This window comes from Cyrtonyx montezumae, unplaced genomic scaffold (assembly GCF_038088225.1).
Source record: "Cyrtonyx montezumae isolate F1298 unplaced genomic scaffold, pur_monq_1.0 scaffold_5, whole genome shotgun sequence".
NCBI lineage: Eukaryota > Metazoa > Chordata > Aves > Galliformes > Odontophoridae > Cyrtonyx > Cyrtonyx montezumae.
The window spans coordinates 8,808,232-8,825,827 of NW_027072056.1; the positions used below are offsets into that span (position 1 = coordinate 8,808,232).

The 17,596-nt window shown below is 37.2% G+C and overlaps 1 protein-coding gene across 4 annotated transcripts in view; it reads left to right on the top strand.

Annotated features, from left to right (window-relative positions):
• Nucleotides 1–17,596, top strand: part of AGFG1 (ArfGAP with FG repeats 1) — a 36,488-nt gene that overhangs the window by 6,588 nt on the left and 12,304 nt on the right. For all 4 annotated transcript variants that reach the window (XM_065748303.1, XM_065748305.1, XM_065748306.1 and 1 more), the window contains exons 2-5: nucleotides 1,698–1,791; nucleotides 12,091–12,206; nucleotides 12,746–12,908; nucleotides 13,894–14,050. In XM_065748303.1, the coding sequence (XP_065604375.1) occupies nucleotides 1,698–1,791; nucleotides 12,091–12,206; nucleotides 12,746–12,908; nucleotides 13,894–14,050 (530 nt within the window). The remainder of the gene's footprint in view (nucleotides 1–1,697; nucleotides 1,792–12,090; nucleotides 12,207–12,745; nucleotides 12,909–13,893; nucleotides 14,051–17,596) is intronic.

The window sequence follows — 17,596 nt, forward strand, 5'->3', positions numbered from 1 at the left end:
TCAGGTTTGAAAAAAATTTGCTTTAGGCAAATAACATTCTGTGAAACTAATTTTCATAGGCCAGTAGGTTCACATATGACTTCTGCTTTTCCAGTACTTCTAAGTTCATGTATGTTTTGGTAAGATAAAATTGTATTTTCCCAAGTGTTTCAAACACTGAACATCTTAAATCTGTATTTCTTTAAATAATACTTAAGCTAAATGTCATGCTTAGTGTTCTTAGCAGTATCCTACATTTTATGTGGAAATCAAGTCCATCTTTTTTTAAACACATGGTTCAGTGTTGACTTCTTACAGTGAATGTTGGCATTGAGGTGAATTTGCAAGGGAACTTTACAACAGATTTTTGTTATTCTTTCACAAAAAGTCAGTACTGGAAAAAAAAATTAGCTTCTAAACTTGTGTACAAAGGTTAACTTTTTATTAATCAAGTGGGCAAACCAGGTTCATCATTCCGTGTTTGAACAGAGAACAGTTACTTTGTGATTATTCCAGGAACATTAACTATAGAGTTTAAACAAAACTGCTACTCAGCTTAAATTAGTTGTCAGTGGCTTGTATTCCTAAAGGCAATCTGAACCAAATTGACAATTAATGTTAAGTAACGAATATAAGCAACAAAGGTAACTCTGTACCAACTGATTTGTAATATAGGGCCAGCAAATGGCTAACATTTCTGCAGAGCTTCCCTCAACTTATCTGGAAACTTCTCATGTACATAACCACAAAATATTGCATTCTTTATCTCATAATTAACTTAGTGTATTTTCTTCTGAAGATAGTATCAAAAAAATCCAGACCTGATGAAGGTAATGCTGCTGTACTACCTGTCAGTGTCCCCACTGTTCGGTATATGTGGGCTGTGAAGTTCTTCCTTTCGTTGAGCAAAACACTGATTGATTTTAATTGCAAGCATTTGTCTGCAAAAGCAGTACTTAGCACATACTTAAGGGAGAAACTTGAAAGGAAGGCATTTTCATATACTGGCAGTGTTACTCAGCAGGATTTTTTTGTGCTTGCAAGTACTGACTGAACTGTTTTTGACAGTATCAACCTTTGTCAACAAGATTGATTTTTGGTTTGTTAGTCCTACTTTGAGCAGTGTGCATGTGAGAATGTGCCCATTTTTGTCTGAGGTGGAGCTGTTGCAGCTTTGAGCTATTCCACTATTTTGATAGCACAATCAAAAATTTGATGTTTTTTTCTTCTGTTGATGTTACTTGTGTTGTGTTCAGGGGCAAGATGACAGACCTGAGGACAGAGGGGCAAAAAATAAACTAGAAAAAGGTGTAGGGAGTAAAACAGGAAATGTAGGTTAGAGCAAGAGGAAAAGAATTGGAGCTGGGAAGTGTGGCAGGCAGAAGTCTACTCCAGTTAGAGTGGGGTCAAGTGAAGGAGGACTGGGAGGGGAAGAAGATGATAAAGGGACTCGAAATTGAGAGATAAAGTGAAAAGGAAAAGATGAACAAGTTTGTGGAAGCAGATAAAGGTTTCAGAAGAAGTGTAGCTGTCCTCATGAGTTTGCATAGGAAGGAGTAGTTGGCACATGGAACTTTGATCATCTCTGAAATTCAGTTATTTGACTTTGCACCCTGAATGCAGTTTTGACATGAGTTGACTTTGATTTGAAATGTTAAAAGTGATTGTGTGACGAATCTCCTGAATACTGACTCAATACTTCTTGCTTCTTCTTTTAGACGGGGCTTGAATCCACCCCACAGAGTGAAGTCAATTTCAATGACTACTTTCACACAACAGGAAATAGAATTTCTGCAGAAACATGGAAATGAAGTAAGTATTAATTACAGAATACCAAGTGTTAAGCATCTTTAATAGTTAACTTTGAAATAGTGCTTAAGCAAAACTTGAGGTTTAAGTAACAAGGGGACAGGAGTCTTGAAGCTAAACGCGTTTGAAGTGATACTTCTGAAGAGCTCATTTCACTTCAGTAGCTGACGATCAGAATGTTGTGTTATTTCCCAACCTGACTAGTCTAGGTTCACTTGGTCAGATCTTTGGAGACTGGTTTTCATTTAGGTAAGGCACTTTGCATTTAAACTCTGTATCCAGACCTTTAGGCTGACTGCAGCAGTGTCTCCTGAATCAACCATTACAAACATAAATGAGTTGCTTGTAGATGCATTTCTACAGGGTGGGTGTTAGAAAGCCTTACAGTAGTCTCAATAGTTTTTTTCTTCAATAAAAATATTCTGGTATTTTGAAGGCCCTTGAAGAGAGGAAGGAAAGGGAGAAATTATTTCCTCTAAGGATTAGATAATGAGGAACTGTATGTTTAGAGTGACTTGGAACAGCTTTGAAGAAGTGAAGTTCCAGTGTACTGTCTTTATTTTTTTTTAATAAGTGAAAAGTAAATCTGGTATAAACATGGGATTGTATTTTATGGGGACCTCTGTAAATGTAAACCCTGGATTCACTTGTTGCTGGCGTCAACTTGGGGATGATGTTTACATTTCAATATTGTGCTGTAACGTTAAGAAGTTGGAGGCAACTTCTATTTCTAATCCTGATACGGAAAGGTTCTTTTTCACTTTGATTGGATCTGTATTCTGTTTCAGTAGAGTTATTGACGGTAGTCTGTGGACTATCGTACTAACGTGTTCTTGTGAAACTCTGTGGGTGTCAAGCTCATCATTAGTTAAAATGCTGACACTTAAATTTTATAAACTTAGTCCCATTCAAAACTATCAGCTTTAAGAATGAAAATACAAGTAGCAGTTTCTTTTCCTGTCCTATGAAATAAATGTTGCTTATTGAAATGACTGTTAGTTGTTTAGTGGATGATTGCTCTAGGCAGAGCTGGAACAGGGTCTAAGCTCTACCAGACACTACAACATTTTCTCAGTATCTTTGAATAGCTTTTTGAAATTGCTTTGGCTTGTTAAAGCTGTTTGACAGCGTAAATATTGTAGCATGATATTGACTTTTTTGCATAAGGAGAGTAATAAAGAATCTTTTGTGGTTTAGATAAAGTATATTGGTGTCTCTTTCTGTAAGATCAGATTGTAAACTCTAACTTTGCTTTACATTTCTCAAGTATTATGGAAAACATGTGAGTAATGTGTATGTATGCACAGGTCTGAAGTGTGTATGTATATATTTGAGGGCTGCTCCAAAAGTAATGCCACCTATCTTATTATGTTGGCCCATGACGTCAGAGGTGGATTTTGGTGGTGTGGCTAGCAGTAGAGGTTGAACCTTCCTGCCAATACAGGGAGGTTATGTTTTATTGCAACGTCACAGGTGGTAGCAGAGGGGCAGTCTGACAGAATGGTATCTGACATGGAAGTGTGTATGAAGCCAGGGTGTGAAACTGAACTGCTCCATGAGGAAGAAATGGTACTCGTTGACACTCACTGAATATGTATGGAGACCCAGCAGTGGATGTGAGCAGTGAGGCAGTGGGTGGAGTGTATCAGTGGTGGTGACAGCAGTAGTGTGGCATGTCCACTGGTGCAGACTTCTATCAGTGTGATGTGCAATCTTCTTCATTGCTGGTGAAGATGCTCCTGGTGGTGACTGTGCTGAAAAACAGTGTTTTGTGGCTGAGAATTCGCTGTATCAAACAGTGTTATTGTGCTGTCTGTATCTGTTGTAGTTTCCATAGTAATAAATAGGGACATTACTTTCAGAACAGCCTATGTGTATGTACACACACCTGCATTTGTTTTTATTTCAGATTTTTTCTGAATCTGCTATGGCTAGAGAATGTAATGACTTTTTTCACTGATTTGAAACCTGAAGTGATCCTTACTTAGTTTATCAGAGTAGTTGGCCTTCTCATCATAGAACTGACTATCCCACAGTTTATTTTATTCATAATTTACTGTCAACATAAATACACTTGAGATATCTGCAGTGACGTACTGTTTAAAAAAGCACATCTTTGTTGTAGTATTTATTGCTCTCATTAACAAAAACATTGTAATGATTTAAATGAACTGCCTCATAAATAAGATGTACATCTATTGTTGCAGATAATTGTGTGCTGAAGTGTTACAGCTTTAAACAGCATTAGAAGTTTAAAACCTAATTAAACATGCTCTCATTTTGTCATACTGTGTGTTGTAGTTAAATAGTAGCTTTCTTGTGTTAGTATTGGAGTTTGGATAAGTATTGGTTAGATGAAATTCGTCTTGACAAAAAAAACAGCCTCTTTTGTGAAGCTCGTTCATATACATAGACATCTATGCTGATATTAAGAAATGAAATTCTCTGGTCTGAACTTCTGCAGACATGGAATTGTCCAATGTTTTAGGGATCAGTATGAAGCAAAGTACAGTTGCTAAATGTTTTATATGTTGGTAACACAGAGCTTCTTAGTTCTGCAACTGGAAGAAAAATGAAGTTTTTTTTTCCAAGTTGGTGTTTTTAACTTCAATGTTTCTATAGTGCGTAAAATGCTTTTATATATCTATTAGGCAGGACCTCTGTGGTAAACTTTCCTATTTCTGGATTAGTAGCTCATGGTGTACCACAGGGAATTTGTTCGTTGTTGAAAGAAAAATAGCAAGAAGGCACATTAAATAAACCTTCACTGAGATAAAGTCATTATTCAGGTGGTGAGTTGTTCTTAGAGGAAGTAGTTTTCCACTGTCCTTCAGGGAGTTGTTTATAAGGTCAATGTATCGTGTGAGGTTGAAGTTCCCTTAAAAACAAAGGGTAAAGTTTTCTTAGTTCCTGAAATAGTAACTTTTCCTCAGTTGTCAAAAGTTGCTGTCCTCTGTGGCACATGTGGTTAAACCTTTGCTTACTAAAAGGCTTCCCCAAAGAGTTTGCATTTGGAAGAGACTATTCAAAGCAGCTTCTCTCTTAAATGAGATAGTATTTCCTTCTCTGTATATTCATTGAACATCTTCCTAGCACGGATAACTTTTGGATGAGTTTCTACTACTTCATGTTCAAATCTAAACTTCTTTACTGTACTTGGAGAGATCTGTATTTTGGTATTGCTTATTCATTTGCAGGTAGACATCCAGACTCTGGATTTTACTATTGTTGCAGTTACCTCCATTCTTGCCATGCAAGTGAGCTGTCTTCAAGATGATATTCCCCAATTGCCTTTACAAGTCCTTTAGAAGGATGAAGGCAATTCTGTTTTTCTGGGTAGGATTTTTTTTTCTCTTTTTCATTGAGAGTGGTGTATGAGGTATTTTATACCTCATGTTAGGTCTGCTAAGGAGTGTGTGGTGTGGAGACTCACTTAATTATGAGCGTTCAAACATAGCTAATGTTGATTAGGCCTCTGATTCAGTAATGCAGTGTTAGTGGAAAGTGAACTTCCTGCTTGTGGTAAGTGGAGGTGGTCCTCATTACGATTACAGTTGTGAATATCTGTATGGAAGCTTCCTAAGAAATATGAAAAATAATATGATGCAAAGCTCTTACATGATAGTTCATTTTTGTGTTATTGAAGTCTGCCATATACTTCAGTTTTTCTCAATAGCTTATTCTAAAATGTGTGTAATGGTGGAAAAAGACTATGTTCTTGTGTTTGGAAAACTGTTCTGCTCTGGGATAGATGCTCACCTGAGTCAGTGAGCAAAATGCTGCGCAGGTGTGCTCATCTGAAAGTAGTTTAACAGTGCTTAAGTTTGCTTTCCTGTGACTCTTCCTTAAATGCACCTGTTGCCCTGGGTTAGGTTGGGTAGAGCTGAGTTTTCTTCATAGTAGCTGTTACGGTGTGTTTGTTCCCTGTTTCCTGCTCTCTAGATTCCAGGGGGATCCAAAACTCCAGAACTGGTAGCAGTATCTGGTTCAAAGCTACTCTTTGGGCTGAACAAAATGCTGCCCTAGAGTTTTCTTTACTCTGGAAAGTAGCCTGAAACTGGGAGCGGAAAGGATAGTAATAAGCTGGAGCTGATGAGTCCTGACAGCGTGAGCTGTGCAGTCAGGTGTCCTTGTGGTGCATCCCTGGTTCTGTTAATACGGTATAGAGATGGATGAGCTGATTGCGTGTGGAACAGTGTCTTTGTTAGCAGGATTTGCTAGCATGGACTGTGCTTATGAAAGCAGCTGTAGCATTTGGACCCAAACTGTTTTTGAAATCTGTATACTGACAGTATAAAATTCCTTTAACCTACAGAGATTAATGAATAATATTGACATTAGAAATGCTGAACTACTAAACAAAGCTATAACTTGCTTACATAAGGGAACTGTTTCCAAATCTTTCTTCCTGTGGTGAATGTTGTGTTTTGGAACATAGTTCTGGTATATAGTAATCTGTAGTTATTTGCACTGTCAGCATTATATCTGGTGCACAATGGGATATTTTGTTGGGGGGAGGGGGAAATCTAGTTTTGCATTTACCGCACTGCTGAAAGGTAATATCTCATTAGAGCTTTTTAAACAAGTCTGACACAGGTAATCTTCCTATGTAGTGTGGATTGTCTAGACCTAAACAAGAAGTGTTCAGTTCCTGTAGGTTTGTCTGGTAGAGTGTATTTTCTACTTAAAGTATAGCTTTTCCCAGCAGAAGTTTGTGTCTTATTATAATTTATCCTTGCTGTGCTGCCTTTTACTGCATGACAGGGCCTAACTGAATATGTATGATTCCTAACTAGCATAGCTAGGCTAACAGGAGTTTAAGTGTGGTGGCTCAATGTGTTGTGTAAGCAGAAGGCCTTTGTTTCTCCCATATCTGCCTTCCCACACACACAGGAGATCTCTATCAGTGAAATAGTTATGAGATGGTGAAATGTTTGGTGGCTGAAATGCATAGCAGTAGGACAGAAGTAGCTGAACACTCAAATTCTCAGGCTTTCTGCAAAATCGAGTGGATACAGCTGTTCCCTCTATGAGCAGTTTTTAGTGTGTCTTTCCTTCCCCATCAAATGAATCTATATAGTTATCCTCCCATCACAACCAAATGCAACTATCCAAATCTAGTAACAGGTAAATTGGTATTCCTTCAAGCCTTGTCTGGAGCTCCTGAAAGTAAGAAATGAACTAGGAGGCTGGATTTTAAACCAGAAGCCTTGCTGGTCAGCTTGGTTTTGTGGAGTACCCAATACACAATGGGTCTTGTCAGTTCTGTCATCCCTCTGTGCCAAAGATGAAAACAAAGGCAATCCCTCAAACTGTAGGACTTAGGAACTTGAATGGTGAATAGAAATCAAGGTAAGTCCACTTATTGTAGGAAAAGAATTTACCCCTTGAATAGAAGAGTTGTTGAGTATAGTCTTGGAGAAACCAATGGTATGAAACAATCCTTAGAGTTGGAAGGGACCATACTGTATGCACCTGGCCCAATTTTTTGTTTTTGTGATAAGTTATGTCAACTTGCAGTTTCTGCCTTTCTGCCTCCAGGGTTTTATCTAGGTCAGGGTGAGTAGGTTGAAGCCAATTGTGATTCTCTTTTCCTCATTGCTGCATGCTGTACTTACTGATCTAATTCTGCATTTCCCAGTATCTAGTTGCCAGATGTCTAATGACATCCCTTACAGGTCTGAAGCTTGTTGGCAGAGAACAGATACTGTTCTTCCCAAACCAGTTGTAAAAGTGCCCTCACGAACTTTTAACTTCCACTAGGATAGCTATACTGAGTCTCGATTTCTTCTAATTGTCACCTAAAAAGGTTTGCTCAGCATTGCTTTATCTTGTTATTTTGCAGCTCCCATGATATTCACTGAGATGTAGTAGAGGCAAGCAAAACTTCCAAGGCTTCCTTCTGTCAGGCTTTCAACAAATTGGACTTTCAATACTGCATGTGCTTACTCATTATGACTTCAGCATGTCTTTTTTTCTTGCTGCATCGGTGACCCAGTGGGACACAGACTAATTATACTTTTCAGGGGTGGTGGACAATGATTATGGATTGTTGGATATGTTCCACTGTTCCTAGGGGCTCCCATGTAACTTGAATGTTTACTCTTGGCTCTGACTTGCCAGGCTCTTCTCATCTAGGATGAGTGTTTTGTTTAATAGAGCTTAGGTTATCAAAGGGAGGGGTATAGCAAGGCTTTTGGTGGATGTACAGAGCTTTTGAGCAGAAATTTGGTTTGTGCTGCTGTTGTGAAAAGAGCAATGTTGTTATTAAATGGCTGAACCAGAGTTAGCTCAAGAAAATGAGGGGAAGGATTTCAGAAAGCCTTTGCTTTTCAGGTCTGGTACCTTAACAGAAAAGTTGTGCAACTTTGTGATGGATTTGGATACCTTTATGTATTACTATCTGCAAAAGCAGAAGAGCAAGTAATTCTGTTACAGTGTTGTTTAAGATGTATCCTGAAACTTAGGCAGTAGCATTTTCCTATTTGGCCCAGCAAGGCTGGTTAAGGTATGAGGTAGTTAGGTGTTTATTTAAAAAAAAATACGTGCTCTTTGAGAGATTTTGGTTTGATATCCCGAAGCATATATATTTGTGTTTTTTTTTCTTACAGTAAGTTAATATTCAAGATCTTTAATAGAACATCTGTACTCTTAAAGCGTGTTTTTGAGCAGGTTTATATGCCCTCTACCATCTTTTTGCACCTTTGCTGTCCTCTCTGTGTGTTGGAGGTGATACCTGAGCATGAGTCAGCACCTGCTGTGAATGACTGGGTGTTAATTTGTCCAGGTGTCTTAAGGCAACTGAGGCCTGACAGAATGTGGAACTGGAGTGCTGTCAAGTGAAGTTGCTGGTCTGATTTTCTGCTTTTTTTTTTTTATGATTAATCTTATAGTACCTCAAGAGTTTTCAAATTCAGGTAATGGATTTAAAAAAAACTGTGATAAGTGGAGAGTGACTAAGGTACCCTAAATGTAAATGCTGACTACCCCACCATAACTTAATTAATGCCATAGTATTTGAAGTTAAAAAAAGACAGTTCCTTGAGCTTTACTGTAAGACTAACATTTAAGTAACTTTGAAATAGTGTAATTTGATCAGTGAAACTACATGTATTTCTCACTTTGCTTTGCACTGGCTACAGTAGCTAGTAACTTCTCAGTTTAAGATGATAGGCAAGTATTTTAAATTACAGCATTAAGGAGCTCGGTCTCTGACCACAGTTGTAAATTAAAACAAGGAAATATTAAGTTTGATTTCATCCTATAATATTGTACAGCTTGCCACCACTTACTTTTTTTTTTTGTAGATAGCTGACCATTGTCTGTTACAGCTTGCTTGAAACATAATCAATGCATTATTGTGGTTCCCTGTCAAGTCAGATGATGGTAACAAAAGTATAGCTAGAAAGAGCATACAGGTCACTAGCAAGTGAGCAGGGACAACAGGCCTTTTATTGTGCTCTCAGTGCTCGCTCGGAGTGGCTGCTGATGTTCAAAGCATTGGGTGGTATTTCATATAGAAATAGACATAGCTGTGTCTTTTATTAGTTTCTCATGTGATACTAAAGCTTTATTAAAGAAAAATAGTCTTTTTGAAAGACTTACTTTAAAAATTTCCAGAACATTTACTCTCTACAAATTCGTATGTAAAGAAATATAAGTGGAATTTAAGTCTGTGAAAGTTTGACAGTAGTAGAAATATTAGTGAAAACTGTTGATTAAAATGAGCACTGCTTGCTGAAGCATGTGAGATTAAATCTAGGTTTTTCCGCTTGTGTGCAGTGTGTTGTGGTATTCCTCTCTTACCTTAGTATTAGGAATACTCCCTGCTTCCAATGATGGAGAACCAATAGAGGGTGCCTGGTGGGTTTAATTTAGCTGTTACTGTGACTTAAGGCATATTCAGTTGCTACTTTTATGTTAAGGTGTTTAGAAGACGTTAACTGTTCCAGGAGATGTTTTTTGGAAGCCTGAAGGTTCATTGTGCAAGAACCAACCCCTTCAAGGTTTAAACCATCAAGTATTTTAAGCCACCAGTGTATTTGGACAGCACAGTCCTCCTTGTATAGTCTTACAGCTACTTGTGTACACACAACTGTTGCCTACTCTAGCTGTATAGCTGGTAGTGACATAAAGTTGTAAAGGATCTCTTTCTCCTAGAAATAGCTAGTAGTGGTTGAGGCAGAGTTAATCTTTGTTGTATTCTTGCCCACCTTCTGAATGCTTGGGCACTTCAGGGTGAAGATGATGCAGGAGACTGAGGGAGGAAGAAACCTGCGGTTTGGATTTGAATTCTCAGTGTGGGTTTCTGTGCTGCTAATGGCATGGTAATTGTGATGAATTTCTTAGATCTGATTTTGGTGTAGTAGAAGAAAGGGGGAGCACTTAGCAGGCCTGAAATGAGTAGGGAGCAGCACCTCCTCTTTCACTCACGACCTTATTTTAGGCTGGATGCAAACTGATTATCAGCCTACAGCACTTTTTATGAGTTGCAGAATAAAGTAGGGGCTTGTCCAAAATTAGGTACAGCAGGGGACAGCAACTGTGCAAGTTCCAGTACACACATTCCTGCTGTGTCTAGCCAGAAACAGGATTTTTCTGCTCCTCACAGTCAGCTGGCTGCTAGTTGGTTCAGTTGTACTTATGAATGTAAACATGAAAATGCTACTGCTGGCTCGCATCGGAACATGCACTACAGATTTCTAAAGCTGGACCTGTAAATGTTTTTTGTTTGTGTACTTTGTCAGTGGAAGTAATGCTTAGATAGACTGAAAGATTTTAAAATAACAGCTAGGAGTGTGAAGCACTATTATAGGGGGGTAGGCTTTTGAGTTTGACCAAGTCTGTGGCTTGTAACCTGTTATGTGAAGAAGCATTACAATGTTACCTTCGGTTTCGTTTCCTCCACCACCAGGCTGCGTACTATGACTGTTTCTTCTCGTACTCTGAACACTGTGTTAATCTTAATTCTTCTGTGGAGTATAGTTACTAAGTGAGTGCTGTATCTGATGTGCTTATTTGAAATAGAGGGTGCTAACGTGATTTTTAGACGTGTATTTGAATTTGAGTATTTGTCCTTTGACTCTCAGATGCTCCCTATTGCTTGACTCTGTCTGGTAAACAGTGGAGTATTAGATTTAATCAAGATGAATGAAATCAAGATGTCAAATACATGCAATATGTATTCATACTGTCTCTCTAGTCCAGAGAAAACTTTGAAATGACCAATCAAATTAGATGGCCAGTGTTCCCAAGGATAAGTTGCTACCTTGATTTGCCAGCTTTCAAGACAGTCAGTCTGTGCAGCTCCTACACTTGTTAGAGTTTGTGCTTCCTCTGAAGGTCATTGGAGATGATACTGAAGGCCTGATACTATTGCAGGGATGGAAGTGAACAGTTGTAGGAGGCTTAGAAGAGGGATGGCCAGAACAATTTCAGAAATGGTGTGGGAAGAAAGGATGTGCATCATAAATCTTTTGACTCTGCTTCTCTGGAAGAAATATCTTCTAAAATGTGCCTCTGTTTCTAGAGGTTAGCTAATGCGTGGTATGCTGTTCAGATGTGTGTTCAGGTTACCTATGGAGTATTTGGAAGTGGTGATTTTAACAGTACAAGAACTTGTGTCTTTTAGTTTCGAGAACAGTTACCTTTCCTCTCATTTTGGTAAGAAATTCAAGCTCAAGAATGTTTTGCAGTTGGTTTGACTCTTTTAAACTCATGACTGCAATTAAAAAATGAAATCAAATGAAGAGTAATCCTTTTTCTCTTCTCTCAAAGATAGTCACTTAAATATATTATACCAAAATGATATCTAAAGATTAGAGGAGGGTAAGAAAGGCTGTTTAAAAATAAAATGAAATAAAAATCCTGTACCCAAACAGTATCTTAAATTGTAAGACTGAAATATTTTAAAGCTCCTGTTTGGCATATAATGATGTGACATGGAACCTGTTGAGACAGTTTAAACCGTGAAATGTACGTAACATTGTGTGTAGAGTTAAGTGGAACAGAAGACCTAAAGGTTGACATAAGTAGCATTCAGATGCTTTGTTCCTTTATGAAAACATATTGCAAATACTTGCAAAGCAGTGTTTTCCAGTGAATTTGGACATAAGGTTTCACTTGCCCTGCAGAGACAGATGGTCTTTTGACTTCAAGTATTTAGACCAGTATGTGCTGCACTGGAACGAAAACTGCAGCTCTCTAGTGCTTTGACTGCATTAGCAATTGTGAACTTGAATAGTTTTTAAACTAAGGTGTTTTCTGTTATTAATCAGTCTTCTTTATTTTTAATCTTCTAAGGTGTGCAAACAGATTTGGCTAGGCCTATTTGATGATAGATCATCAGCAATTCCAGACTTCAGGGATCCACAGAAAGTAAAGGAGTTTCTACAGGAAAAATATGAGAAGAAAAGATGGTAAGATAACTTTGCAGTTTGCAAATTTTGTTTTTGACAAGAAGTAAATATTGACTGTTATTTGTGTGTGCTTTCCCTTTTTTGTGCTCTTTGGTCTAGATTGTACAGTTCTAAGGTAAAATGCTCTGTTGAACTTTTATTCATAGATCCTACAGGAAGTGGGGTGGGGAGGTGGGGTGAAAAACTATTTACAGAGCTTTCTCACTGTGTAGTTCATATTGATGACATTATCTTAAGCCATTTCTGTTTCAACACCAGTGCAAAGTAAGAGTCATGCTGGCTTCTCTTAGGAGGTAGGAGGTGTGGGTGGTTTGTATTTCAAATAAAATAAGTTTAAAAATGAATGACTTGGCATTCTAGGCCATTAAAAAAAAATCTGACATTTAACTCATAGGCATTTTGAAAACTACTGATGGTTTGTTGCTGGGTCAGCACTTAGAACAGCAAAGCTGCGATCTACCAGTTTTCACACTTGGGTCTTGTGGTTGTTAGAACTTTTCATGTTGAACTTATAAAAATAATTGCTCCTTTGGGTGTAGGTATGTTTCTCCAGAGCAAGCAAAGGCTGTGGCATCAGCCCACGTGTCTATATCGGGGTCTTCTGCTAGTAGTACAAGCAGCACACCTGAGGTGAAGCCCCTCAAATCTCTCTTGGGAGAAGCTGCACCTGCACTGCACTTAAACAAGGGCACACCTAGCCAGGTGAGTGACTAAGGACAGAACTGCTCAGTAGCATATCTTCTTGTTTGGAGACATAGGAATTTTTGCAGTAGTAACTTCTGTATTACAACAATTTAACTTTATTTCATGTATTTTATTGAAGTATATAATGTTTACAGATCAGGCTCTAAACTAAAGGTGGCTTATATTGAAATAAATGCTTTTTTCATGATTATTTTCAGAAAGCAGGTTTCTTTTTGTGACTGGCAAGTCTAATTATGATTTTTTTTTGCTTAAATATGTCAATATGCTGAATCTTGTTTCTTTAGGAAACACTAAAATGGCTGTCATTCATTATTAATTTTATGGTTAAGAGCATGTATGTGAAAAGCAAGCATGTTCATTATTTTCTCTGTATTCTGTGGCTGTCTTACCAAGTGTTGTTTAGAAAGCCACCATTTACTGTTGAATAAAGACAAATGATACTGTGTATGTACTTTAAAGCAGAGAGAGCTTTTGAAAAAATGTTTTTACCTTTAGTATGCAGGCAACTCTTCAGCAGACCTCTTACAGACTCAGTGGAAATTCAGAGTTTGCAGCCTTCCTATGAAGTTTCTCAGTACTTTCCTCATGCTGAATTCTAAAATCTTTTTCAGAGTACACTGAATAATTATTTTCCTACTTGTAAAATCAAGTTTTATTGCTTGTACTTGAACAGTGTTTACAGTTTGAGATGCATAATTTTGACCTTGCTTGCTTTTTATGCTGTTAATTTGTTCTTGTATGGTCCTTTTAATCCAAAAGTCTGCTGCAGAGTTCACTTAAAAGCTGCCACAGTATCATAAAGTTAATGTCTCCTTCCTACTGCAGGAGAAAGGCTTGTGCTGTATACAGAATCTTGAACTTTAAGAATAAATGACTTCTTAAAGAAATAAGCTTAGTCTGTCCTTTTTTTTAATAGCATTTTGTAAAAGCCAATTTGGTAAAACATCAGTTTTGTTTTAGCTAATTTGGATCTTGTTTGTAGTCTCCTGTTGTAGGTCGTTCTCAAGGACAGCAGCAGCAAGAAAAGAAACAATTCGACCTTCTCAGTGACCTTGGCTCAGATATCTTTGCTGCTCCTGCTCCTCAGTCAACTGCAACAGCAAATTTTGCTAATTTTGCACACTTTAACAGTCATACAGGTAAGAGTTCTGAGCAACGTATCCCTTTTTGAATGTATAAAATGTAGTTTAACTTTTGATTACTGTAGATTACACTTAATTGTGAGGTATATCTAATTTCTGTGCTTTGGGAATGTTTTATTGGTTACATTAAGATCTTTCTGTATGAAAGTGGAAGACTAATACTGGTAATCCTAATTTCTTTGGAGTGGGAGTTGCTGTAGCTATTTTCTATGATATGTATGATTAGAACATTTTCTACCTACTGACAGAACTTCAAATTCTTTGGAGGAGAGAGTGAAAGGATGAGTAACAGAATGTAGAGAGAAGCTGATATTAGACCTTTAATTTTCTTTTTGAAAAGTATTAGAGCAGTCATGGAAAGAAAGCAAATAAAAAGACTAAGGGAGATCAAAGGCATTGGCAATAACTGTTAATTTGTTACAGGAAAAATGAAGTCATGCTCAGTTTAAAGAAAGATTGCCCCACGCCACGCCCACCTTGTGTTTCTGTTTGAAAGTGGAATAAAGGCTATATGTGTAGCATCCTCTACTTTCAGGGAGAGTAAACAAGCCTTGAGCACCTCTTCACTGGGGAAGAGGGGTAGGCTCTTATTCTTTAAGAACGTCTACAGTAAAATATATTGACCTCTCAGGGTGTATTTGGCTGAAAATATCTCAAATCAGATAATTCTATCCTAACTAAAAAGTTGATTCTGCAGTCACTGAAGTATGTTGTTGTGAACTTGCATTGTAATTGTGGGAAAGTACCTTTGCTTGCCTGGCCAAAATGAGCTTTTCATCTGGTTTTTCTGAGAGGAACTAATGCAGCTTGAGCGAAGAAGAAAGATTTTTCAGAATTCTGAACCTATAAATGACTGAGGGGACTCCAATTATACGCCTGAAGACTTGAGCAAATCTTGGATAGTTTGCTTAGATTTAACTTTCAAAAAATGATGCATAGTTAGCTGAATTCAGTAATAAAGAGTAGGGAATTCTGTTGCAGTCTTTTTTGAAGTCCTTAACATAAGTTAACATAAAATTTCATGTTAATTGCTTTTTTGGAGGTGTATTCAAGTGGGAAAACTTGTGCTGACTGGTCAGTATTGGACACTTCTACTGTAGATACTTAACTCTTTCCAAATTTGTGCTGAGTTAATCTGTATTCACATATAGCTACCATGTGTGGCTTCTAGGATGCACAAGTCCAATTAAAGTACTATTCAGTACTGTGTACCAAATCTAGGTATAATTCTGCTGAATCTCTTCTGGTCCATTTTTGGATGGGTAAAAAAAAAAAACCCAGCATAAATGCTCAAGAATAAATATAACAGTAAGGTTGTTAATTTCTTATCAAAGTGCTGAAATTGAGTAATTCCCAGGCGTCGTGACTAATTCTGTTTCAATTATTACATTGAGATTATTCCCTTGACTCCTATGGAGAAGTTTTAGAACCCCAAAGTAAATTAATTTCTAGGATGCAAATTCTGAGTAATAATGTAATCTACTGGTTTTTGCAGTTAAAGCACAGCTGAGTGTAGCAGCTGATAGGAAAATGGTAAAGAACTGTGCTGTGATATGTGAAGCTTAAAGATGGTGCAGGAAGTGTGACTTCTGGTACAGTCCTTTTTTTCCCCAATTCTTTCTGACATATATGGCTCAGGAGAACATGCTGACTTTACACAAACTTCTTGTATTTAAGTCCCATAGCTTCTGCAAAATGATGAGATTTTGAAGGTGGTGGTAACTAACTCTTCTTTATAAAAACTGTTCTTTGTAGTTCACATACTGGTAAGAGTGTCAAAAAAGGATTTAAAAAAAAACATTTTGGCCTACAAATTAATAGACAAGAGTATCTGCACAAATGATTTTAAATAGGTTTGACACAGGATAACTCTCACATAACAACAAGAAGAGGCTTTATTCGGGGAAAAAAAGGATGAGATAGTTACTGCCTTCTAGAAAATTGTTCTCCAATTTTGTAATTGTTTCCTTTATGTTAGGGTTTTTTTTAATCTTACCTTTTATTTCACACTATGTAGTGCAGATGTCACAGAAGAAACTGAGCTGTGGGTGCAGCTTGCATTTCCATGCCAAGCTGGAGATAGTTGTAGCCAGCGAGTTTTTTGTACTACTTTATTGACTTATAGTCACAGTAGCATTTGTGAGTCTGTGCTGATTTGCAGTCTGCTCAGGTTCCTGAATTTAGTGTTGTTCTGGGGCTTTTGGGTGGAGAACTTAGAATGGGCTGTCAATTCCAAAGCTTAAAAATATTATTTACAAATTATTCAGGTACATGAGAATACGAGTCTTACCCAGTCTTTACCTCTGTGCCACTTCAGCTCAGGTTTAAACATAATCTCATAAAATAGAGCAAGATTAACATTGGAATGTTCTGCAGGAGTCTTTAGAACTCAGCTATACTGGACCTGCATGCAAGTTGTGCTCTGTCAGAAGATACAACAAAAGTCAGTGGGCTGTAATATAATATGATCTAGTTCTTCAGTCTAAAATATTTTTCCAAAATACTTTTTAAGATATTTAGCCACGTGATAGGTTATAATGGAAAAAAGTCACAGTTCTAGGAGTGATACTTATGTATTGAATTCTATTTGGTTCACTTAAATGATAGTCTGAGTAGTCATTATCCAACTGATACATCAATATTTAAAGTATCACTTTCATTTTCAAGTGAGTTGCAACTAATTTCTTAATTTATCCCTCTTGAAAGTACTGGTTTTAAGAAGAATAAAGTGAAATTTGGAGATTAAGGCTGCACAATGTTGTTTGAACCAGTGCAGATGGTGTAATAAAAATCATTTTCCCCTGTTCCCCTGTTGGTCAACTATTTTTTCCTTGCATATGTTAAAAGTTTGGGGGTGGTACCTTCCCAAGACCTTGCATTCTCATTGATTTTTCTTTCTCTTGACTCCCATGCTCATAAAAAGTGATGTCAGACCTCCCAGTGTTTCCCAGCATCCTCTGTGAAGGGATACATTTTTATGTTACCAATGTTGTGGGAAAGAGTTGTTTGTATAAGCATGTCTTTTTTTAGTTTGTAAATCTGAAGTACAGCTACTGTATTTTAAATAGAAATTAAGTTAAATGATGCAGTTTTTTAATAGTCAGCATTACCTGGCTGTCAAGTATCAGTACTTAATTGACATAATTTACTGTTTTTTAATATGTAATCTACAAAATCCCTCTAGAATAAAGAAGTTCTGCCCAACTAACTTATGTACTAGAAGGTCTTATGTGAGCTTTAAAAAGTGACTCAAGCTACACGTGTGTATATATGATTTTTTTTTTAATTTAAAATACAGAACACTCTTCTGCATCGTTTTTTGTTTACAACTTTATGTGGAGCTTATGAATTAGGTTCCTAGAGTTCCTCTTGAATTTATTGATGATTGAATGTCTGGATATTCAAAATTAAATGATTTTTTTTCCTTTCATAGTATTCCATAAAAAGGAAGGGACAGACTGGAATTGTTTGAAATTTCCTTTCATTTTATTCTGTGGTTAGGTCTATGAATGCTATCTTCTTGATGCACAAATATCGGTGTTT